Genomic DNA, 26,957 nt, shown 5'->3' on the forward strand with positions numbered 1-26,957 from the left:
AGCTCATCTATCACACACTTTTTTTTGTTAGTGCACTGTGCACGTATAGTGTTCCATTTGGTATAATTACCAAAACCCCCTTTTGTTCATAGTCGAGTCACGTGGACTCCGACCTCCGCTACCAACCAACTCACTTTCTTCCACAACATCAAAAGATCCTTTTGTGAAAGAGTCATGTTCTTAAGCATGTTTTTTAGTGTATTTTTAACTTTTAGGAACTTGTGAAATTGAGACGGAAAAACAGGTGTACCGAAAGGCCAAAAGTTCCGAGTTAGATGTAGAGATGACACCCCAACCTAATAAACAAGATGGAAATGCAGCCTAACTTAACTGGCAAGAAAAAAAAAAAGAAAAAAAGGAACAAAACTACAAAAGTTACATTATTAATTAGATGCATATTAACACTATTGCCCTATGCTATTTGGTGTAGCCAAAACAAGAAACAAAATTAATAATGATGGTGACAACGATGATAACAGCAGTGGTCTATTTGTAATGGCCCAGAATGACAAAGCAACGAGCCTTTTCTTTCGGTGGTCCTTATTATGTTGTTACTATTAGTAATTTATCTATTTAATTTATTACCTTTGTGAATTAATCTTCATAAGTGTTGTCTATATCTTCGTTTCCCTCTCCATCGCTCACTGCTTATCCTTGGATGATTTCATGTCGGATCTGGTTTGGTTGTATGAACAAATTTGTGGTGGCGATAATGATATCATTCATATCCATACAGAATGTTTGGAAACAGATTTCTACTCAACCAACTGTTAAGGAGACGTTGACTGCTTGATGGTTTCTTCGGTTGAGTAGGAGAACTTGTCAATGCCAAAATACAGTTAGAAAAAAAAATAGAGGGAACCATAATAATTTGTCGTTGAATTCTTGACTTTGGGAAAAATGAAATACCTTGCATGTATGTATAAAGGCTAAATAAAAATATCTTTTAAATTGAATAGAAGTCATAAGCACGTCTTTTTTAACAAAATATTTGATAGTTTTGTTAGATTACATAGAAGATTTTAGCCCCAAAATGCCAATGCTGTAACACCGCCAGTTATAATGCCGTATTTATTAGCGATAATGCTAGCTAAACAAAATTAAAATTTTTTAAACATGTGAGTAATGTGACTTGCCAAACAATAATGGTGAAAAATTAAAGCAACCATGTGGATATTACTTAGGCTATTAAAAACGTTATTCTATCTAAGCTGTTTACGAAGAATATGGATGGTTGTCTTTATTTACAATTTAGAGAGAGAGAGAGAGAGAGAGAGAGAGAGAGAGAGAGAGAGAGAGAGAGAGAGAGAGAGAGAGAGAGAGAGAGAGAGAGAGAGAGAGAGAGAGAGATTTCAGGGACAAGATTATTTAATGTGAAAAGAGAAAAAAAATTGAGCCAAAAAAAAGTTCTATAAATAAAATTAACTATTATGTATTTATATATAATTTTCTAATATAATATTCAATAGTTATGAAAAAAAAATAGTAATGATTTTTTTAGTCAGTATTTTTTTTATTTTTTTTCTTTCTCTTAAATTTTTGTCCATTTATTATTTTATTGGCTAATATTGCTTTAAAAAATAATTTCCTAACAACACTATTTTTGTGCATTTATTAGTAATTTGATTACAAATATAAATGTACTTTAATAATATTATTTATGAAAATTTGAATAGAAATGTTGATTAATTTCAGTTTTGCATGAAGTAAAGCCAAATGTTTTATTCAGTTATGGAAGTGAAATAGAGAAAAAGGTTAGCTTTTACTCTGTCGGTGATGATGGACAAAATAATATGCTTAGTCATATGCAAACCATATAGCAGGTAGGGTTGGTTCCTTGAGTACTTGAAGACACACAAGACACGCATATAATTGCAACTAACACATACCTTTATCTCATCATCTTTCCCCTTCATAAAGGTATTGATCCCTCATGCCATAATCAAGCTCAATCAGAACGAAAGAAACGAATAATAGACGAAAAAAGGCACTACTTTTGCTTTTACACACGGAATAAACAAAGAAAGCTCAGATAAAGAAGAATCACATCATATGATATTCAAGAAAAACACACGAAACCGCATATAGGACAGCAGTTACCATCTCCATATTTATATCATTGTTCATTGATGAACTAATCATACAATGAGATAATCTGTTCCTGCAATAATGCATTATTTCTAGAAATTAAATTTGTCAACCAAGAAAAAATAAAATTCAATGAGTTGTGTAGTGCCCATTTCTAAACCCATCACCTCCGTATCACTGGATAAATATTAAATGACTACACCTATATTTTATCGTATCCAAGTAATGAATTTAGGTTGAGTATAAAAAAATGGCATACAAGAATAAATTAAAAGACGTCACCGGCAGCTACAACCATGCACATTCCAATAAGCACTGTGGTGTCAGTGCCGCTGTTCCCGCCGCCACTATCTCCGACGCAGAATCGGTGGCAATGTAACTAACAGCGAGCAGTATTAGTCACATTTTACATCACAAGTTTTGAAACCTCTACATAAATTAAACTAAACACTCTTTTGGCAATTCTGAGGCCTAAACCCAAACCTCTGATTCTCCAAATCATACTCAACGTAGTAATTCTGCTGCTGGTAGTTCCCCAATATGATCGACGGTCCCCCGGCCCTAGCGGGGCCGGCCGCACCGCCATCCGTGACAATTGTAAGACATGCCACGTCAGGACGACCAACCAAGGAGAAATAATCGGCCACGGGAAGCGTCATTTTGGCGCCACCCTTGAACTGAAAGGTGAGCTCCGGCAACGGCACTGTCTTCGATCCCTTGAAATCGAAGCAAGGACTTAAGCCTGATTGGTCCTCCACGTCCTTCGCCCTCGTGAAATTCTTCATCTGCTTCTCGAATTCCTTTGCTACGACCTCGAACACCGGCTTCTCCATGAACGTGAACGTTGACCCTGAGTCAACGATGGTGCCGCCGTTCCCGTCCAAACCGGGCTCCAATAATGCATAAGGAGCCTTCACCCTCTTCCCGCCGACGAGGATCTTCCGGAGAGTAACGTAGTAGTATTCCCCGAATGCCGAATTGTTCGCCGCGGCGGGGTTCGCACGGAACGGCGTGTAGCTGACGCCGGCGGTCTTGGAGCCGCCGGAGGAACCAATGTGTAAGATGAGGTCGCTTTTCACCGGCGCGTCGTCGAAGCGGTGAGAGACCAGACAGTAAGAGAATCTCTTGAGGTTCATCTGCGACGGCAGTGACTCCTTCCCGCGTCCAAATCCGGCAATCCCGGCGGGTTGCCGGACCGAGAGGATTGAGCAGCCAACGAGAAAATCGGTAACAATTTTTCCGGGAAAATCGAGATTGTCCAGTAGCAGGAGACCGGCGGTTGAGCCCAAACCGTATTGTATGATGTAAGCAGGGCAGTTGAGCGCGCAGTTGGGGGATCCAGGTTGGCAGCCGGGGCAACGGGATTGAGGATCGGAACCGAAAATCCAGTCACATTTGGGATTGGTGCAGCCGACGAATCTGGCAGTTGAAGAGTTCTTGGGAATGAAGGTGTGGATGTTGGAAGGGTCGATGTTTGGGAAGTTGCAATTGGAGCAGAGGTAGCGTGAGGAACAGGGGAACCAGACGAGGCTGCTTCCAGTGTCGAGAACGAAGGGGAATGTCTGCGGTGGTGTTCCGAAACTGAGGTCTACGGAGTAGCTGCCGTAGCTCTTTGCGAAGACTGGGGTGGTGACAGATTCGCTACTTTTGCGGTTCTTGAGGTGGTGAGCCCTGGAGAGAGAAGCAGAGGCGGCAAATTTGAGGGCTTGTAATAAAGGTTGAGAAGCGGAAGATGAAGAGGAGGGTTGGTTTGTGAAGAATGGAGAAAGGGAGAGTTTAATGGTGTTGGATGAAGAGGATAATGGGGTCAGAGAAAGGAGAGTGAGAGAGAGAATGCAGAGAATGTGAAAGTAAGTAGCCATTGTGAAGGGGGGGATGGGGGATGTTGTTGGTGTTTGTGCTTTGTTGTGTTAGTTTATTATTTATAAATGAGGTGGGAACCAACGGGCAAACTGTAAGTGGGGGTTGTACTTTGTAGAGTGGCTGAGTGAGTTTGGGGGCTGGTGGAATTCAGAATTGTCCTCCCTGCGCGTGGAAAATAACATGAATTGCCATTCACGCCAACGGTAGTTTTTGACTTGTCAGGTCTTATATTATCTTAACGCGCCTGAAGCCTGAAGCCATCCATGTAGGTATCTGTTTTGAAGCACACAGCAACTTTCAGTGTTTGGATGCACATCTTCTGTTTTCATTTTATAAAAATTACATTCTGGCCCTACAAGTTTCATGTGTTCACATAATGATCCTCTTAAATAGGTTTTATTCTTTTGCAACTAAGCTGCAAGAAATTTCCTCGTTTTTTCTATTTCTTCAATTCTTCAAGTCCTCACTTCCCCACCACCTAACCCAAAACAATTTTCGTGCGTTCTCTAGTGTGCCAATTTCTTGGTCGTGAGTGTCTTCATCATCATCATCTTCCCAAACCCTGAGATAAGTAGGGTTGTCTATTACCCAAAATTTCTCCTTAACGGTCAACTGTGGGTTGTGTTGTGGGGCATTCTTACTAGCAGCGACTTCGTCATTTCTGTGATAAGTTCGATACCCAGTTTCATATTCATGTTCTTATCTTTGAATGTAATTGAATGAATTGATTTATTGCAAGGCAATTGGAATTTCAGATATAGGGTTTGTGTACTTGTTTTTGCAATGTTAATTGTAAGTTCTTTAGGTTTTGATTTTTTAGTTAAATTATGCTGGGACAGGAAATCTTGCTTTTTTGTGCCATGTTCATCGATTGATGCATTTTCATGAGTATCTGACCTCCTGCACCAATTGTAGTTTTACAGAGTTTTCCAACTTTTTCATATTCCTCTCTCTTATTTTGCAACCAAACGACCCACTCAGGACAAATTTGTACACAACACTCATTTATGTAAAGGCTAATATATCATTTGGTGGCATTAAGTTTGGATAGACTTTTTTCCATATATAAAAAAAAGGTAAAGATGCTTAATTTTTTTTTTCTTTTATCTTCATGATATACAATACTTTTTGTCCAAGAAAATTTTAAAAATTAATATGTGAAGTGACATTTGGTCTTTTAAAAATTTATGAAATATTGAAAAAGTTCTTATAAATCAAATTATATAAGAAACTCCATTATACATAGATGAACTATGAGTTTATGAGATAATTGAACAAAGCAGGGAGGCATACAAGAAGTGAGGCAGTGTTGAAGATGATAACCATTTATTGATGCATTGTGTGTTTGCAGAAGAGACATGGGATGATAAGTGTTATGGTATCTGTTGGAGATAATATTAAGCTGGTATTCAATGGCTCATAAAAATAAGTTGTAATTGATTATGGTTGAATAATTTTTTGATGGGCAAAAAACCCTAATAAGCCAAGGCAAGTTTCGAATTATATAAATAAGCCAAAAGCAAAATCGTTTCAGCAATGAGCCAAGGCCTATTTTAATGTAATTCGAACCAGCCTGGTTCGAACTACATTCCTTAGTAAATCGAACTAATATAGTTCGAATTAGGATGAGAAAACGTTGAACGTAATTCGAACCAATGTGGTTCGAACTCAAATTGCACATAATTCGAACAAGGCTAGTTCGAATTATACCTACGATAGCTAACCATGTAATTCGAACCAACCCTGGTTCGAATTATCCTTCTCGTGGCTCCATTAGTAATTCGAACCTACCTGGTTCGAATTACTCATGATTCGGCTATATAAGGAGTTCGAATCAGCCTCATTCGAACCATTCTTCATTTCCCCTACCCCACCAAATCCCAGAAAAAACGACCTAGATTCTCTCCGACGAAGACCTGAACAGAATACTCTGCTGATGGGGGACGACGAGGCCAGGGAGGGAGACGAAGAGAGCGTGGTGCGGCGGACCACCCTGGTCGTGACCCTGACGACGATGACGACGATCAGCATGGGCCCGTGGGCGGGGATGGTGCAGGGGCTATTGCAGTTGCTGGTTTTAGTACCCACGATGGCGGACATGGAGGTGAGTGGTATGGGTCAGGTATGGGTGACGGGGCTGACCTTGGTGACGCTGGACTCGGGTCGGGGCCTCTTGGAGATTACTTCGTTGGTGTACCCGCCCATGACCAGCCTCAGCAGGAGGGTACCCCATGGGTTATTCCAGGATCATAGTGGTCAGACTTCCTTGCCTCAAATACGCTTGATGCGGACTTCGGGGGTCAGCAGTTTCTAGAGGAGATTACCGCCATCATGCAGGAGGACGTGCCGTCCCGGAGACGTGGTCAGACCTCCGGCACGCAGGCACCTTTAGATGTTGATCTGAACGAGCCTCCTACGGCATCTGTTGGTGACCATTTTGGTTTGGGAGGTACCCCACCATCCGCCTACACTGCTGCATCAGAGTCTGTTGCCGGGCCGTCTGCGGCACCCATCCATGTTACGCCACCTGCACAGCTGATGAGCGGATAATTTATACGCTTTTTGGCATTGTTTTTAGTATGTTTTTAGTAGGATCTAGTTACCTTAAGGGATATTTTTATTAGTTTTTATGTTAAATTCACATTTCTGGACTTTACTATGAGTTTGTGTGTTTTTCTGTGATTTCGGGTATTTTCTGGCTGAAATTGAGGGACTTGAGCAAAAATCAGATTCAGAGGTTGAAGAAGGACTGCTGATGCTGTTGGATTCTGACCTCCCTGCACTCAAAGTAGCTTTTCTGGAACTACAGAACTCAAAATGCCACGCTTCCAATTGCGTTGGAAAGTAGACATCCAGGGCTTTCCAGCAATATATAATAGTCCATACTTTGGCCGAGTTTAGACGATGCAAAAGGGCGTTGAACGCCAGTTCTACGCTGCAGTCTAGAGTTAAACGTCAGAAACACGTCACGAACCAGAGTTGAACGCCAGAAACACGTTACAAACTGGCGTTCAACTCCAAGAATGACCTCTCCACGTGTAAACTTCAAGCTCAGCCCAAGCACATACCAAGTGGGCCCCGGAAGTGGATTTATGCATCAATTACTTACTTCTATAAACCCTAGTAACTAGTTTAGTATAAATAGGACTTTTTACTATTGTATTAGACATCTTATGATCTTTAGTTTCATCTTTGGATTATCTTTTGATCTATTGATCACGTTTGGGGCTGGCCATTCGGCCATGCCTGAACCTTTCACTTATGTATTTTTCAACGGTAGAGTTTCTGCACTCCATAGATTAAGGTGTGGAGCTCTGCTGTTCCTCATGAATTAATGCAAAGTACTACTGTTTTTCTATTCAATTCAACTTATTCCGCTTCTAAGATATCCATTCGCACCCAAGAACATGATGAATGTGATGATTATGTGACGCTCATCATCATTCTCACTTATGAACGCGTGCCTGACAAACACTTCCGTTCTACATGCAAACAAGCTAGAATGAGTATCTCTTGGATATCTAATACAGGGGACCGAGTCCGAGTTATTAGCGTCTTTGTGGTATAAGTTAGAACCCATGGATGGCCATTCCTGAGATCCGGAAAGTCTAAACCTTGTCTGTGGTATTCCGAGTAGGATCTGGGAAGGGATGGCTGTGATGAACTTCAAACTCGCGAGTGCTGGGCGTAGTGACAGACGCAAAAGGAGGGTGAACGCTATTCCAGTATGATCGAGAACCTCCAGATGATTAGCCATGCCATGACAGAGCATTTGGACCTTTTTCACAGAGAGGATGAGATGTAGCCATTGACAACGGTGATGCCTTACATAAAGCTTGCCATGGAAAGGAGTAGGAAGGATTGGATGAAGACAGCAGGAAAGCAGAGGTTCAGAGGAACGAAAGCATCTCTATACGCTTATCTGAAATTCTCACCAATGAATTACCTAAGTATTTCTATCTTTATTTTCTGTTTATTTATTATTTTTATTCGAAAACTCCATAACCATTTGATATCCGCCTGACTGAGATTTACAAGGTGACCATAGCTTGGTTCATACCAACAATCTCCGTGGGATCGACCCTTACTCACGTAAGGTTTTATTACTTGGACGACCCAGTGCACTTGCTGGTTAGTTATATCGAAGTTGTGACAAATTATGAATTAAGATTAGAGCACCAAGCTTTTGGAGCCATTACCAGAGATCACAATTTCGTGCACCAACAGCCTGCCCTGGGTGAGGACGCGAATGAGATCGAGGATGAGGAGCCGTTTATCCGCAGAGGTCAGAGGGCACGGGTACCCCGTCGTTGCTTTACGGGCTCGCATCTGTTTAGATGATTCACGTTTCATGTATTTTGTTCCTTAGGGTTCATTCATGTATGATAGCCATGTGTACTTTTGTTGTTATTTTAGAGCTGTTTTCCTTTGTTGTTTGTTCATCGTATTGTACTTTGAAAATAGGTGTTTACCGGATTTGTCAGTGACTATTTATAATCATTGCATCATATAACAGTTTAATGTGTACATTTATTTATTAAATTTTGCATTTAGGGGACTTGTAGCAAGACTCAAAGTGAAACATAACATATTCATTACTTAACACAGCATGCACAATACATGAAAGTAAAAAAGTCAACAAATTACATGAGTGGTCAACCAAAACATCGAACAGGGAAACTTAAATAAAATAAGTACTAACGCTAAGAACATGGCTACTAATGGCCCCCAGTGTGAGACGATCCACCCAGCTGTGGGCAACTCCGATGTGTGTGTCCGGGTTGGCGACATAGGCCACATCTCTTTGGCCGGTTTGGATCTGCCTCGTCCATATTTGTTCGTATCCTAGTGGACCTCGGACGACCCTCTCTCGTACGCCTCTTGTCAGGGTCCGGTATCACAGTGGGCCCGTCGTATGGTGGCCAGAAACCCTCTGGAATCGGTGGGGTGAATCCCATTCGATACACACTGAATACCGAACTAATCCGGTACACGCTGTGAACATAAGTGGTCCAGTTTACCCGTGAGTAGGCATAACATGCAAGTGCATGCTAACACGGGAAATGAAGTGCCTGGAAGTACCCGCAGTCACATGTCTGAGAGGCAAGCGATACTCTGTATCTACCCAATGAGAAGGAACCAGTCGGAGTAGTCTCTGCTACGGTGAACTCAGAATTATCCCTGTCATACAAAGTCACCATGAAGCACCTGGCCATCTTCAAGTTGGCCTCAATACACTTCACCAAGTGCTGACTGAATTGTTGTCCGATTCCCATCTGGGCCTCAGCCTCTCTCCCCTTGCGAACAAAAAGTTCCGCAAGCCTTCCATATGTTGCCTTCACCAAGGAGGATACAGGTAGGTTTCTGACACCCTTGAGGATTGAGTTGACACACTCGGAGATATTCGTCGTCATGTGACCAAATCTCTGCCCCTCATCACGATGTCGAGTCCACAAGGAATAATCAATCTGGTTTGCGCACTCACACATCACCGGGTCTTCAGACCGCAGAATATCAAACCAGTAATCAAACTCAACCTCGGTCTTGGCATACGCCGCATTCACAAGAATCCTCCGTGCGTCTTTGCCCTTGAAGGTAAGAGCAAAATTAGCAGCTACATGTCGAATGCAGAATGCACGGTATGCAGATGGAGGTAACCAACCTCTGTCAGGAGCCTCAAGCGCAGCCTTGATGCCGTTATGCCTGTCCGATATAACCAGCAGACCCGGCTAAGGTGTCACGTGCTGACGAAGGTAGGAGAGAAAGAATGTCCAATACTCAGCATTCTCACCCTCTACAAGTGCGAATGCAACAGGTAGAATGTTGGAGTTCCCGTCCTGTGCAATTGTGATGAGCAACGTTCCCCCGTACTTGCCATACAGATGGGTGCCGTCAATGCTGACTAGCGGCTTGCAATGACGGAATGCCTCGATGTACGGTGAAAACGTCCAGAAAAGTCTGTGAAAATAAGCTTGAGACTCGTCTACCTGTCCTCCAACTCGAACGGGGCTCGTCTTTAGGACTGCAACAGTACCAGGCATCGTCAACTGGACTTCCAACACCCACCTGGGCAGCTCGTTGTATGACTCATCCCAGTCACTGTATATGAGGCCAATAGCCTTCTACTTCGCCAACCAGACCCTCCTGTATGTCGGCCTAAACCCAAAGTGTGCTGCCGTGGCATTTAGGAGCACCTTGATGCTGACGGATGCATCAGCCCTAACCATTGGCATAATGAACGCCAATATCACGTGATAATCCAAACTCCTGTGGTCACTCGAGATGGAGGTGGCAAGACAAGTGTGAGGTCCATTGTACCGTTTGACCTCCCAAATGCCCTTGCGCTGCCGGAGACTCAGTCGAATCAACCATGTGCACCCATTCCCAAACTCAGAACACTTGCCCACATACCGGCGATAATCAGACTCCACTACCTTGTACTGTACCCCTCGCCGGATGCTGTAAGTCTTCACACTTAACAGGGCCTCATCTTTATCCTGAAACTGCTGACCAATCTGGAACTCTGTCAGACCAGCAGTTTCTTCTGCATCTCTAGCTCCGAAATCAACAGAGTGCCCAGAAACCCCCTCCTGCCTCATGGCATCCAAGTCCAAAGCGGAAAAATGTGGTGGATATTGTTGTGTGCCAGAGCTAGAACCACCTACCGCCAATGCAGGCTCACTCGCTCCAATATCATCGCCGCTGTCGTCGTCAATCATATCCGGCTCGACGTCATCGTCCTCTGCATCACCCAACAATCCATCTCCAACCCCAAGCGGTGCAGCGCCCTGTAAGGCGTTTGGCAGAAATTCCCTGGATCCTACCTCGTCGCCTACACAGGTAGGAAGATCAACAGCAAAAGACGGGGAGGCGACAGCTTGGACCACTGGCTCGTACACAGGGACGGAAGAAGAAGCAACGGCAGGCGTGGAACTAGAACCGGCTGGCGTGCCTACAGCGGTGGTATTCCGGTTCGAACCCCCTGAGCTGGATACCACATCAACCATCTTTGCTAACAATTCTGGTGTCCTCACCTCCGGAAACTGCCGCCGACATAGAAACATGACTTGCAAGTCCTCATCACTACCAATCGTGAAACAATCATACTTCACAGTATCCTGGAGGACCGTGATTAGAATGCGATAGAAAAACTTCTTAACCCGCTTCGCACCTTCCAGACCAAGTTTCATCAGTACAGATCTAACAAGGTCATCATAGCTCGTCGTAGGAGTCACGACAATACAGAGAGGATCCTTATCTGTGAACTTCACGCCGGAACGAGTTTTTCTCTTAATGGATCCTCTGTGGTGAACCAAAATAACAAAACTCTCCTCACTAGCCATCTTACACCCTCTAATGAGAGTAACTCACGTTTACAACCATATATATACAGCTCTGTCTCCCACTAATTCGAACCAGCCTCCTTCGAATTATGGTTTGTGTAATTCGAACTAGCTTGGTTTGAATTACTTTGGGCAGCTTCTCTCTCTATAATTCGAACTGCCTTGGTTCGAATTACTTGCTTCCCTAGTTCGAACCAACCTGGTTCGATTTATTAACTTCCCTCTACTAGTAATTCGAACTGCATTGGTTCAAATTATTACTACATGAAGTTCGAACCAATCTGGTTCGATTTATATTAATATATGCTTTGGCTCATTACTGTAACCACTTTGAGTTTGGCTGATATCCGTAATTTCGAGTGGGCCTTGACTTATTATGGTTTTTTGCCCTTTTTTGATAGTATTTATTTTTGTAACTTTAATTAGAATGATAGAATTTATTTTGGTTAGAGGTCAAAGCTAGCAATAATAATTGCCTCATAACTATAGTTAATTTATTACCATATTGAGTTAGGTTTTAGTAAGATTAATTTTTGGGAAAGTATAGGTAAACAACAACATTATTGAATAATATGAATAATGAAGTTTAAAAAAGTAAATTAATTCTAAATTTAATTAGTGGCATGAGTAATTAATATCTAATAATAACCAAATTTTAAAATTTAAAAAATAAGGGTTTTCACATTGAGGCTCTCCAACTAACCTCTAGTCTTCTCTTTCTCTCGCTGCAGCCTCCCCCACGCTCGACGCAAGCCATCACCGCGCCTCCGCAGACGACGCCACCTCCCTCTACGCCAACCTCCGAGCAGCCCGCCATCCTGTGAATTTTTTTCTTCCCATAGCCGACAAATCCGCGGACCGTGCATTCCCTCGCAGCCCACCGTGTCAACCGTCACCGCCTCTTCGTCTCCAACTAATCCGCCCAAATACAGGGGAGAGTTGCGGCTGCCGTTTCAAGATTACGTGACCTTTCACAGCCACTTCAATGGAGTCCAATTTTGTTGATCCGGTTTGTCATCCTCCAGCTTCCTTCACCGACGGCAATACCACGCATTCAAGTGACAATCTTCTCAATTCTTGCGATGTGGAAGGTGAAAAGTCTAACAAGGTAAGCAATGTATGGTTGTGGATTGAGACATATGTTTATTTTCATATAAATGAGATGGTTATTCTAAGCCCAAAATTCTTAAACGTTGATGATATTCATTCAAAAATTTTTTTATGGTATTATCTTCCATCAATATAGTAAGTTAAAGGGTAATAAATAATAGATCAATTTCTAAAGAAGATGAAGATGAACCATTTGTTTCTTTGATCCGATAAACTAATATGTTACCTTTTTAATATGTTATATTGAAATTGGTTCAGTATATGTTTAGTGTTAATTGAGAAAAAATTACACATGGTTGCCATTAGATTGTTTTGAATCCCCATTCCTATGCTCCCAAGCCATGCTTTCACAAGCAAATATGGCTATATATGTAAGGAAAAGGAAAATACAGCAGCTAATAATGAGCTTTTTGACTTTTCAAAGCATAGAAGAAAACTTGGTTTTAGGTTATGTACGTGTGTTTCAGATGTGGCGGACCCATAAATGCTCTATATAAACAATTAATATAATCCTAACTAGTTAGGTGAGAATTTTTATGAGTACACTTCTCATTGTTATGATTACTGTTAAGTCATGTATAGTAATATATTTTTAATGATATTCTTAGAAAAAGTATTAATAAAATCTTTTTAGTTGAAACTTGATTAATAGTACCGTATTTGTTTTTTTTTTGGGTTTGTTTGTGTATGTTTGATTGTTGGCCATAGATGTACGGACATTACTGAGTTTGGAAGTGATAACATGGATCTTGTTGATGAGGTTTGGACTCTAGTATATTGCTGCTTTTTTGTGAACCACTGACGAACGGATTTTTGACGGTTTAGAATTTCACAAATGAAATCTCGTTGAAGTATAGTCTCTAAACCAACAATAATCCTTTCATGCAAAAATTTGTTTGTCACAAGTACAAACCCCTAAAATCTATAAACCGAAGTATTTAAACCTCGAGTCGTCTCTCAAAGGACTTGCAGGGTAGTGTTCTTGTTATTGGTTATGGACTTGTTTATTTTGGGGTTTTGGATGAGGAATGTGAATAGTAAATGGTAGGAAAACTTTATTCACAAAATGGTCTTGGCAAGGTTTGGTTGTCAAGGGTCTTCATCATTATCACTAGCCACAAGTATGGTAGTTGCAAGGATTACTCCCACTTAGTCATCCTTAAATCGATTAACAAAGGAAAGTCAAGTGAGTTATATCAATCCTAGTCCATAAGTCCTAGCTTTCCACTAATTGGATTAATGAAGGCTAGAGTTAATGGCTATCAACTATCAATCAATTAGACACTAGTGACTCAAGAAATCCTAAGTTACCTTCTCAAGCCAAGAACATAAAATTCTAGTCTAACATTCTTCCAAGCATTTAATCAAACACTTGGAAGGCACAAAAGAAAAGTATAGTCAATCACAACAAGAATGAATTCTAACTACAATTGAATGTAAAGAATTAACAACAACAATCAATGCAATCACAATTATCATGAATTACCTCAAATTGCATTATTGAAAGAAAATAAAGGAAACAAGAGTATCTCAATTACAAAACCTAGAAACAAAATAAGAGAAATTACAACAAGAGAATAGGGATAGAGAGAAGAACCAAAGTGTAGCAATCATCAATTGAAGGTAGAAGTAGAAGGAGACTTGAATTAAACCTAGAACTATGAGATCCTAATCTAACCCTAATTCCTAATCCTAATTCTAGAGAGAAAAGAGAGCTTCTCTCTCTAACTCTAACTACTTCTAAAACTAAACTATGACTAATGATTAAAAGTAAAAGTAAAGTATGAAAAGTATGTTGATTCCCCTTCAATCCTTGGCTTAAATAGCATCAGAAATGAGTTGGATTGGGCCCACAAGGCTTCTAAAATCGCTGGCCACGTTTGCATTAAGTGGGTCATGTGCCACCATCGGCGCGTCCGCGTACCGTGCGCGTGCGCGCCCCTATGCGCGATGCAACTATGGCAAATCTTATATCGTTTCGAAGCCCCGGATGTTAGCTTTCCAACCCAACTAGAACCGCATCAATTGGACCTCTGTAGCTCAAGTTATGGTCGTTTAAGTGCAAAGAGGTCGGCTTGACAGCTTTCCGGTTCTTTCATTTCTTCATGAGTTCTCTAACTTTTCATGCTTTCTTCCTTCATTTCCTTGATCCAATCTTTGCCTCTTAAACCTTAAATCACTTAACAAACATATCAAGGCATCTAATAGAATCAAGGTGAATTAAATTTAGCTATTTTGAGTCCTAAAAAGCATGTTTTCACATTCAAGCACAATTAAAGGAGAATATACAAAACCATGCTATTTCTTGAATAAATATGGGTAAAAGGTGATAAAATCCCCAAAAATCAATACAAGATAAACCCTACAAATGGGGTTTGTCAACCTCCCCACACTTAAACCAAGCATGTCCTCATGCTTAAACCAAGAATGAAGTAAGGGTATGGCATTTATTCAATGGAAACTAACTAAATGCAATCTACCTATATGCAACTATCTAAATGAATGCAAGTGCTTGGTCAAAATAAATCAATTCCCAAGAAACATATATGCACAAGGGCTAAGGACTAGCAAGTCTAATCCACAATTGGATTGAGTTATTAAATATTTTTACAAACTTGCATGAAGAATGATGATCATAGGTGAAAACATGTAACTGAGCATCAAACCCTCACCGGATGTGTTTGCACTCTATTCGCTCAAGTGTTTAGGGTTGATTCACTCAATTCTCCTCTATTTCATGCTTTCCAAGATTTGTTTTTCTTCTAACAATCAAAATTTATTTCATGCATGCATACAAGTATCATGAGGTCTTTTCATTGGTTGTAATGGGGCTAGGGTCAAGGTAGGATGCATATTTGGTCAAGTGAGCTTGAAATTTGAATCTTTGATAAGCTTAAACTTCCCACCTAACCTATGACATCCTATACAATTAAGTTCTAATCTAGCTACCCATTCTTCACTTTTTCACATACTCATGCATTTTCTTTTTCATTTCACAACACTTATGCATTGATTTTATTGGACCTTGCCTTGGGGCATTTTGTCCCCTTTTTATTATTTTTTTCTTCTTTTTTTTTTCTATTTTTTTCTTTTCCATATTATTTTTCTTTTCTTTTTCTTTTGTTTTTCTCATTTTTTTTCTTTCTATATACAAGAGCATCAATGCATAAGGTTTTATATTTGATCAATACATGAGTATGTACCCAATTCCCAATATTTTCAATAACAATACAAAATACCCTTTTATTCACCCAATGTCCCAAGGTTCCCACACTTGAATGATACTCACACACACTAGCCTAAGCTAATCAAAGATCCAAATTAAGGGACAATTATTATTTTTCGCTTTAAGGCTTGTAATGTGCTAAAATAAGAATAAGTGGGTTAAGCGTAGGCTCAAATTTGGCTAACAAAGGAAGATAAAAGGTAAGGCTATTTGGGTAAGTGAGCTAATAAAATGATGGCCTCAATCATATAAATGCATGAATACACAAAATAATGGACATAAAGAATCAAACAAATCAAAGATTACAATCATAGAAAGAGAACAATTACACACAAGAAGGAAAATAAGTGGTTATAAGATGTAACCACATCATTAGGCTCAAGTCTCACAAGCTTGTGTTCTTAGCTCATAAATCATGTTCCACAAAATATATAATTCAAGCAAGTTCTATGAAAAGTTTTCACTCAAATCAATTGAGATGCCCTATAGATAGAAATCTTGAAAAATTTCATTATTTGAAAAATTTCATTATTTTGACTAAGCTTATTGTGTATACATATGCAAAAATAAGAAAATGAAAGTAAAAATCCTAAGAACCTAAAATGAAATGCAAAAGTGTTGGGGTTAGAAATTTGTCACCCAAAATCGCCGACCGGTCGGACGACCTCCCCACACTTAAAAGCTTGCACCGTCCTCGGTGCACTCAAAGATGAGCAAGGGGGTACGACGACTCTCCGGATTGCTATGTGTTCTTTCTTCCGCTTCCATGGTTGCTTGTGGTGCATTCGTTATGAAAAACAAAAATATAACACCATAAGATGAGAAGATATAAAAGCAAGGAAGTATACATTGTTGGAATGAGGTAAATCACTAGAATGAGGTGAGTGAATTAGTGTGACATTAAGAAATATTAGGTATGTGAATTCTAAATTGCGCGGTTTAGAAGACACATTAGCATAAAAGCTATGTCACAAAAGAAGCATGCACTTCACTTATCCTAGTGTGCTTGAGATGCTTTAAGTAAGCTTGTAAGGTAAGACAAGCATTAGAGAAGCATGAAAGCATTCAAGTCAAACATATGGATGGATATAATCATGAACACAATGCATTAAGGTAAATGCACAACATCATCCATCAAGAGGTTGCCTAATCGAGGGAAAAGGATCCAAATCACATGGTGGCTAGCTACAACATGCAATTCAAAAGAGTTATAAGCTCGAAGACAATTCTCATCACTTGGTATTTTTCAAAAGGTAAGCATGAAGAACTCAAAACCAAGTAACAAAATATAACCTCAATCATAGAATCTAACAAAGATTATCTAAAAACATTCATGCTAAAATAGCATTTAGGCAATAAGGGATATAGCAATGTATAGTAAACAAAGTCAATACTCCAACACTTATGATGAAAAGAGAGAAAATAAAATGAAAACTAAACTAAAACTAACTAATCAACTAACTAACTAACTAATTTGTTAACTAAAATAAATGGTTGTCAATGGTGTTTGGAAGTGTTGGATGAGGGGTAGGAGGAGGGAAGAAGAAAGGAAAAAGGGAGAAATAGAAGGAGGAGAAGAAAAGAAATGTGGTGAAGGAAGGAAATCCGCGCGTACGCACGCATGGCGCGCGCGCGTCGTTGGCTTATTTCGAGAGTGGCGCGTACGCGTCATGTGCGCGTGTGCGCAAGTGGGGTTTGTGCCAGAGGCACAACGTTGGCGCGGCGCAGGCACAACTCTTTGGAAAATGTATGGAGGTTGAAACTTCTCAATCCGCGCGTACGCACGCATGGCGCGCGCGCGTGGATGGTCGAAAATGCTGGAAGTGCGCGTACGCGCCATGTACGCGTACACGTGGATGGTGCTCTGTTTTTCAAAAATTTTTTTCTATGTTTTTGCACCAATCCAAGTATTCCAAACCTCCAAACAGCTACCAAAACACCATAAAACCTTATTTAACATACTTAAACTACCAAACACACTCAACTAACTAAACAAAATATGAAATTAAACTAATTCTACCAATATATACAAAAGAGAAAATGAAAGGATTTTACCATGGTGGGTTGTCTCCCACCTAGCACTTTTGTTTATTGTCCTTAAGTTGGACTTATGGGGAGCTCCTCTCAAGGTGGCTTGTGCTTGAAGCTATCCTTGAACATCCACCAATGCTTGAATCTCCAATAAGCTCCATTCTTCAATTTTAATATCTTCAAGCCTTGATGGCGTTCTTCACAAACCATGGGCTCCCAAAATTGATCCTCATATATTCCCGGATCCCATATCTTATTTCCACACCCATCTTCAAGTTGATTATCATTATTCCATTTGGGTGGCATGACCTTAGAATTCTCAATAAAGTGACCAAACATTCTCCTAGACCCAAACAATCTAGCTCTATACCAAACCGTGCAATTAAGCTTTGAACATGCAACCATAATGAGTCTAGAATAATGTTTCCAACCACTAGCCATTTCCTTTTTGCTTTTAAAGCCACAAATATGTTTAAGTTGACCATCCGTCTCAAGCAAACCATATTCAAGGGGAATAATAAAGCTTGAGTATAAGGAATTTACCCACTTGAATGAAAGAATGGATGGTGGTGGCTTGGGGAGAGGTATCTCCAACGTGCTAGCAAGCTTTACTCCCTTGTGTTCTTCCTTATTAATCTCCACCACTTCATAAGCTTCTTCACTTCCAATCCTTTGTTCATCAATTTCATCTAACTCTTCCTCATCACTCAAATCATAAATGGGAGGTTGAGAGAAATCTACCTCCACATTGCTTTCTATCTCATTGGGAGAAGGTTCTTCAAATTCAAAGGATTCACCACCAAGAGGGTTGGATGCATGATCTTCATCACCAAGGGAACTCAATTCTTGCTTCATTCTTTCCAAGTCTTCATTCAAAAATTATTTTGGAGGTTGTGCACTTTCCTCCTCGACATCAAATTCAATCTTCTTGGATGGATTTTCTATGATTTTAGCTTCCCATGGAGGTTCCGCATCTCCTAGGTCTTCAACCACTTCTTCCTCTTCTTTAATGGTCATAGGTTCCTCCAATTGTTCTAACACAAAGTAGCCTTCCTCCTTTTCCACCGGAGTTTCCAATCTCTCCTTCATGCTATGCTCTTCTTGAGCCATGGGAGTTCCTTGAGTGTCCAAAAATTGGGATGCTAACCGGTTTACCACCGCATCCAAGGCGGTCATGAATTGTTGCACATCCCTTGTCATCTCCTCATGTCCTTGAAGAAGAACACCAAGGGTTCCATCCATTAGAGGTTGGAGTGGATAAGAAGGTTCATTGTCTTGGAGAAAGGGTTCAATATAGGAAGGTGGTTCTTCTTGGTGAGGTGGTGGTGTGTATTGAAGTGGTTCTTGGGAGTAGTAATCTTGGAATTGTGGTTCTATGTATGGCTCATATGGTTCAAAAGGAGGTTGGAATGGTAGGTAAGGATCATGGTCATATGGAGGTGTTTGTTGAAAATAGGCTTGTGAGTGTGGTTGAGGTTCATGTTGAGGATATGACTCATAGGCATATGGTGGTGGTTCTTGAAAGTCACAAGGAGATTCACCATAGCCATTGGATTGATATGCATCATAGAATGGCTCTTCTTCATAGTGCATTGGTGGAGGTTGTTGCCAAGAGGATTGATCATAAGCATATGGCTCCTCCCACCTTTGGTTATCCCATCCTTGACACACATCTTCATTGTAGCTCCCATCACCTACAACATAGTTGTAATCACACTCATAGCCAAAGTGAGAATTCATAGTGAAAAGTAAAAATAGGAAGCAAAAGCTAACAAGAAAGAATGAAACAAAGTCCTAGAACTAGCAAAAACTAACAAGCAATCCAAAAATCAAGCTATTCACAATATTCACATATATACAATAACCAATAACATAACACCATTGCAACTCCCCGGCAACGGCGCCATTTTGACGAACGGATTTTTGACGGTTTAGAATTTCACAAATGAAATCTCGTTGAAGTATAGTCTCTAAACCAACAATAATCCTTTCATGCAAAAATTTATTTGTCACAAGTACAAACCCCTAAAATCTATAAATCGAAGTATTTAAACCTCGAGTCGTCTCTCAAAGGACTTGCAGGGTAGTGTTCTTGTTATTGGTTATGGACTTGTTTATTTTGGGGTTTTGGATGAGGAATGTGAATAGTAAATGGTAGGAAAACTTTATTCACAAAATGGTCTTGGCAAGGTTTGGTTGTCAAGGGTCTTCATCATTATCACTAGCCACAAGTATGGTAGTTGCAAGGATTACTCCCACTTAGTCATCCTTAAATCGATTAACAAAGGAAAGTCAAGTGAGTTATATCAATCCTAGTCCATAAGTCCTAGCTTTCCACTAATTGGATTAATGAAGGCTAGAGTTAATGGCTATCAACTATCAATCAATTGGACACTAGTGACTCAAGAAATCCTAAGTTACCTTCTCAAGCCAAGAACATAAAATTCTAGTCTAACATTCTTCCAAGCATTTAATCAAACACTTGGAAGGCACAAAAGAAAAGTATAGTCAATCACAACAAGAATGAATTCTAACTACAATTGAATGTAAAGAATTAACAACAACAATCAATGCAATCACAATTATCATGAATTACCTCAAATTGCATTATTGAAAGAAAATAAAGGAAACAAGAGTATCTCAATTACAAAACCTAGAAACAAAATAAGAGAAATTACAACAAGAGAATAGGGATAGAGAGAAGAACCAAAGTGTAGCAATCATCAATTGAAGGTAGAAGTAGAAGGAGACTTGAATTAAACCTAGAACTATGAGATCCTAATCTAACCCTAATTCCTAATCCTAATTCTAGAGAGAAAAGAGAGCTTCTCTCTCTAACTCTAACTACTTCTAAAACTAAACTATGACTAATGATTAAAAGTAAAAGTAAAGTATGAAAAGTATGTTGATTCCCCTTCAATCCTTGGCTTAAATAGCATCAGAAATGAGTTGGATTGGGCCCACAAGGCTTCTAAAATCGCTGGCCACGTTTGCATTAAGTGGGTCATGTGCCACCATCGGCGCGTCCGCGTACCGTGCGCGTGCGCGCCCCTATGCGCGATGCAACTATGGCAAATCTTATATCGTTTCGAAGCCCCGGATGTTAGCTTTCCAACCCAACTAGAACCGCATCAATTGGACCTCTGTAGCTCAAGTTATGGTCGTTTAAGTGCAAAGAGGTCGGCTTGACAGCTTTCCGGTTCTTTCATTTCTTCATGAGTTCTCCAACTTTTCATGCTTTCTTCCTTCATTTCCTTGATCCAATCTTTGCCTCTTAAACCTTAAATCACTTAACAAACATATCAAGGCATCTAATAGAATCAAGGTGAATTAAATTTAGCTATTTTGAGTCCTAAAAAGCATGTTTTCACATTCAAGCACAATTAAAGGAGAATATACAAAACCATGCTATTTCTTGAATAAATATGTTTTCGTAGTTACCGGATCACAGTTGCCTTGCCGAAGATGAAATACCAAGAGTTGGGATACGGTTTGAGCATTTGAAGCTGGCCTAAGATTTTTATGTGACCTACGCAAAGAAAGTCAATTTTATAAGTAAGATACGGAACACAAATTATGACAGGATGACAAAGGAACCGATTAACCAATCTATTCATTGTAATTGGGAGGGTTTTCATGGATCTCGTGTCAAAACACCCACACAAAAGAACACGGTTGCAGCTGTGGGGTGCAAAGCAAGGGTATATGCAAAGTTTGACAGGGAGAGGCAAGATTGGGTCTTGTTGAAGGTTAATTTGAGGCACTTGCACCCATGTTAAACTAAAAAGGCAGTGTATTACCACGAGAATAGAGAGTTGACCATGCATACGAAATGCATGATTGAGGTTAATGATGAGGCGGGAATTCAACTCAACAAGACATTTCTAGCATTGGCTAATGAGGTTGGTGGGCCGTCGAACCTGGGCTTCTCAGAGAAGGATGTCAGGAATTACATCTCATCAAGACTCCGATCCACTAATGTCAATGCCGATGTCAAGGACATGCTAAATTACTTCATGCGAATGAAGGAGATAAATCCGAACTTCTTCTATGCAGTGAATGTGGACAACGATTACAAATTTAGGAGTGCAGTTTGGGTGGATGCAAGGTGCAAGGCGTCGTATGAATACTATGGAGACGTGGTGTCATTTAATACCACATACAGCACGAACCAGTAAGATTTATTTATGTTGATGTTGTTTACTTTTTGTGTTATTTTGTATTAGTTGGATGTTAATAAATGTGGTTGTTTTTACTTTAGGCATGGTTTGCTGTTCGCCTCTTTCGTCGGTGTGAACCACCATGGTAAGTCTACTTTGTTAGGCTGTGCTCTGCTAGGCAATAAGGAGATCATGAGTTTCGAGTGGGTGTTCACGCAATGGCTGAAGTGCATGGGAACTGCACCACAGGGCATCATCATAGACCAATGCAGGTCGATGTTTGGTGCAATTAGGAAGGTCTTACCCAATACACGCCACCGTTGGTGCATCTGGCATATAACAAAAAAGATACCGTATAAGCTCGGTGGTTATGCTAGGTTCAGTGAGTTGAATGCTGAGCTGAAGCACGTTATCTAGAACTCTTCGTCGGTTGAGGCTTTCGAGGATGGTTGGGCTGAATTCATTGATGAGTTCAACCTACATCACAACAAATGGCTATCAGGTTCGTGTCTTTTAAGTTAAATCATGTATTGTCATTGCTTAGATGTTGTACTATTCCTGTATTTTATTCTGAAAATCTGTTCCTTATGTGGGTTTCTGTTTTTGGGTTGTTTGTTTTGTGTAGACTTATTTGAGGACCGACGCATGTGGGTGCCGATCTTTTTCAAGGGTCAATTTTGGGCATCTATAAGGAGTACGCAAAGGATTGAGAGTATGCACACATTCTTTGGTGGGTACTTACATTGCAAGACTAGCTTAGTTCAGTTCGTCCACGAGTTCGATAATGTTCTTGGAAACAAGGAACAGAAGGAACTGGAGGACGATGCTGCAGACTCGAGAGGATTAATCCCATGTGCAACTAGCTCAGCCATTGAGAGACAATTTCAACAAGAGTACACCAACGAAGTTTGGCAAGAAGGCTGGTTGCAATATTCGTCCCATTTATGAACAGGGTAACTCGGCCTGGGTAAAAGTGGAAGAGGAAATACTAGCCTATAAGAAGACCCAGTATGTTACGTACAATGTCCATTTCGACCATTCGACTCACGAGGTTTGATGTGAGTGCAACTTGTTCGAGAGTGAAGGTATACTGTGTTGCCACTGTCTTGTAGTACTTTCCTCTTGCAAAGTGAATAAAGTGCCTTCATGCTATGTTCTTTGTCGTTGGAGTAAGAAAATAAAGCGCAAGCACACCTACATTAAGAGTAGCTATGACGTAAGACGTTCGGATGAGAGCCACAACTTATTCAAAGGATTGTGTGTACACTTCTATAACGTTGTGCAGGAATTTATGAATGGTGATGATGAAGCAGACATGTTGCATACTGCTCTAGACGATGCAAGGGCCAAGCTAGTTGATTACCGTACCAAGTTATGGTATAAGGCTGTCGCTGATACACACACTAGCATTGCCATAGAGATTTCCTCTGTGGTGGCCATAGGGGATATTCAAGGTCCATCAAAGGTAACCACAAAGGGTCGGTGACGATCGGATTTCCGCTAGTTTAGAATTTTATAAAAATAATCGCGTTGTAAGTATAGTTTCTAAACCAACAGAGAATCCTTTCGTACAAAAATTTTGTTTGTCACTTAAGCAAACCCAATAAAATTTATAACTGAAGTATTTAAACCTCGGGTCGTCTCTTAAGGAATTGCAGAGAAGTATGATTTATTATTGGTTATGGAAAAAGGTGTGTTTTTGGGTTTTTTGAATTAAAGAACAAGTAAATTAAATGACAAGAAAAATAAATTAATAATTATAAAAATCTCTTGCAAGGTATAAGAACTGGAAATCTCATCCTAGTTATCCTTATCAGGTGTGATGAGAATTGTTATTGCTCCCACTTAGTTAACCCTTTCTAAATAAAGGAAAGTCAAGTGGACCAATCAATTTGATCCTCAAGTCCTAGTCAACTCCTATGGAAAGACTAGCTTTAGAGCGATCCAAATTAATCAGCAATTCCCAATTTTCAATCAACTGCTGAGTCTGATAACTCAAGTGTTATCAATTACTTAACCAAAGCAAAAGGGAATAAATCCTAAATTAAATTGAAAGCATTATAAATAGAGCAAAACAATCATAAATCTGAAATATCTCAAATTATATTAAATAGAATATTCAAATCTAACATGAAGAGATTCATAAGCCAATTTGGCAACATAAATAATTAACAAGTAAAAGCATTAGAGTATCTAAAAGTAGAAGAGAAACATAAATTAAAGTTGGGAGCTTTGAACCTAGAATTGGAGAAGCAATCCTAAAATTAAGAGAAATCCTAATCCTAAAACCTAAGAGAGAGGAGAGAGCCTCTCTCTCTCTAAAACTACATCTAAAACCTAAAATTCTCTATTCAGAATATTGTGTGAATTGTTTGAATGAATGGATTGATTCCCCCACTTTATAACCTCTAATCTGTGTTTTCTGGGCCAAAAACTGGGTCAAAATCAGCCCAAAAATTGCCCCCAGCGATTTCTGATACGTCCAGGTCGTTGCAAAGTCACGCGGAAGCATCGTCCACGCGGAAGCGTCGTCCACGCGTTAGCGTGGACTGGGTTTTTGCCAGGTCATGCATCCGCGTGATCCACGCGTTCGCGTCACCTGGATTCGGGGCAGCTATGACAAATTATATATCGTTGCGAAGCCCCGGATGTTAGCTTTCCAACGCAACTGGAACTGCATCATTTGTACCTCTGTAGCTCAAGTTATGGTCGATTTAGTACCAAGAGGTCAGGCTAGACAGCTTTAGCAGTTCCTTCAGTTTCTTGTATTCTTTCCACTTTTGCATGCTTCCTTTCCATCCTCTAAGCCATTCCTGCCCTATAAAGCCTGAAATCACTTAACACACATATGAAGGCATCGAATGGTGATAAGAGAGGATTAAAATTAGTAAAATTTAAGAGCAACGAAGCATGTTTTCAATCATAGCACAAAATCGAGAAGGAAATTGTAAAACCATGCATTTTGTATGAATAAGTGTATGAAAGATTGATAAAATCCACTCAATTGAGCACAAGATAAACCATAAAATAGTGGTTTATCAACCTCCCCACACTTAAATATTAGCATGTCCTCATGCCAAGCTCAAGAGAAGCTATAAAAGTGAAGAGAAATGGTAGAATGTATGAAATGCAACCTATCTATGTGAGTGCAGCTAAATGCAAAATGCTTTTACCTACTTGGTGAAAAGTAAATAAATCTTTCAAGAACAAATATGAACTGGATTTCACTAATTCAAATCATAAAAATGAAGTACAAATAGACTTGCAAGAAGAAGATAGCTCATGAAAGCCGAGAACAAAGAATCGAGCATCGAACCCTCACTGGAAGTGTATACACTCTAATCACTCATGTGTTTAAGGTTCGATTCTCTCAATTCTCTACTAATCTTGCTTTCTAAGGCTTGCTCTTCTTCTACCAATCAACAAAAATTTAATGCACAGATATACATATCAAGAGGTATTTTAAGGGTTGTAATGGGGTTAGGGTCAAGGTAGGATTGTATTTGGCCAAGTGGACTAAAATCTGAATCCTTAATTAACTTAAACTTTCCACCTAACTTTAGACAATCCATGTAATCATAATACAAAACCTAACTATCCATTAACCATGTTTTCCACATATTCATGCATCCTGATTCGAGTACAGTACATATGCATTGCTATCACCATTTACTTTGGGGCATTTTGTCCCCTTTTTATTGTTTGCTCTTTTTTTCTTTTCTTTTTCTCTTTTTATTCTCTTTTTTTTAATATATATATATATTTAATGCATATGATTAAGGTATTGAATGCATAAACATGTTCTTAACATTCTTGTTCATATTTTCTCAAGAATACACAACACCCAATTCTTAAACCAAATATTGGCAAACCCACTTTCCCCACACTTAATTCATAAGTACTCTCACTAGTCTAAGTTAACCAAGGATTCAAATTAAGGACATTATTTTTTTTCGCTTAGAGTTAATGATGTGCTAAAGTAAAGAACAAAGGGGTATAATAGGCTCAAAATTGGTTTGCAAGGGATAATGAAAGGGTAAGGCCATATGGGTATGTAAGCTTAGTGAAACAAAGGCCTCAATCATATAAGTGCATGCATACATTAAACAATGAAAATATAGAATCAAGCAAGACAAAGATCATAATTTTAGAGAGAACAACACACACAAAAAATAAAATATTGGTTGGTAAAATGCAACCAATAAAATAGGCTCAAAAACTCACAGGTTTTGTGTGTTCAAGCTTTAAACCATGTTCCAGTATAATATTTCTTTAAACACGTTGAATAAAAATTTTAATTCAAATTAATGAAATGCTATAAAATAATTTCTTGAAAAAGAAAATATTACTTCAACCAAGTAGTGGTAAAATATGCACAAAATCAAGCAAACATGCAATTTAACATGCAAATGCAACAATGAATTAACAAAGAAAATAAAACATTGGTGTTGAGAAGAAAATAACTAACCCATGGAGATCGGTATCGACCTCCCCACACTTAAAGATTGCACCATCCTCTGTGCATGCTGAGATGTGCAAGTGGACAGGCGGTTATAACTGATGCTTTTCCAAAGTATGTGCAGATGGACTTGTCTGTTGCCCCATATAGAAGTTTCTCCCTTTTTCCTTCTTCAGTGGCCAACCTGAAAGAAGAGAAAAAGAAGAACAGGAACCCAAAAACAATGATAGAAAACAAATAAAATATGAGTGGGTAATGCCAAATAATAAGAGTCTCAATTACATGGTAGCTACAACATGTAGTGAGAAAACAGTAGAAGCACATGGCAAATTAAGGGTGCAAAAATTTGCAACAATGGAAAAGAGAGTGTGGGTAATGAAAGACAGTGTAAGTTCATATCAATGCAAGAGGAGTACAAGTATCATAAAAGATTAGCATTGATTTAAATAATATTACCCAATCAGAATAAAACAAGTCATGAAGCACCAGGATAATTCAAGAGAAGATACAATAGTTAAATAAGAAAATTTAACACCAACGAAAAAATAATAAATTTAGAAAAGAAAATAAAAATATGCACAAAATTAAAATGCAATGAATGAAAGTATGCAAATAAATTAAATAAAATAGAATGAAAAAGAAAGAAGGATGAGAAGTTAAAGAGATGAAGAAAAATA

At 39.5% G+C, this 26,957-nt stretch overlaps 2 protein-coding genes across 2 annotated transcripts; one reads left to right on the forward strand and one right to left on the reverse strand.

Annotated features, from left to right (window-relative positions):
- Positions 1-2,058: 2,058 nt before the first annotated feature.
- Positions 2,059-4,834, reverse strand: LOC112754585 (probable aspartyl protease At4g16563). The gene has a single exon (XM_025802269.3). The coding sequence runs from the start codon at positions 3,948-3,950 to the stop codon at positions 2,532-2,534; it is 1,419 nt and encodes a 472-aa protein (XP_025658054.1). The 5' UTR covers positions 3,951-4,834; the 3' UTR covers positions 2,059-2,531.
- Positions 4,835-21,482: 16,648 nt separating this feature from the next.
- On the forward strand, positions 21,483-22,769 carry LOC112757312 (protein FAR1-RELATED SEQUENCE 5-like). The gene is made up of 4 exons (XM_025805903.1): positions 21,483-21,835; positions 21,923-22,118; positions 22,239-22,323; positions 22,447-22,769. The coding sequence occupies exons 1-4, from the start codon at positions 21,483-21,485 to the stop codon at positions 22,767-22,769; spliced, it is 957 nt and encodes a 318-aa protein (XP_025661688.1).
- Positions 22,770-26,957: the final 4,188 nt, after the last annotated feature.

This window comes from Arachis hypogaea, chromosome 16, assembly GCF_003086295.3.
Source record: "Arachis hypogaea cultivar Tifrunner chromosome 16, arahy.Tifrunner.gnm2.J5K5, whole genome shotgun sequence".
NCBI lineage: Eukaryota > Viridiplantae > Streptophyta > Magnoliopsida > Fabales > Fabaceae > Arachis > Arachis hypogaea.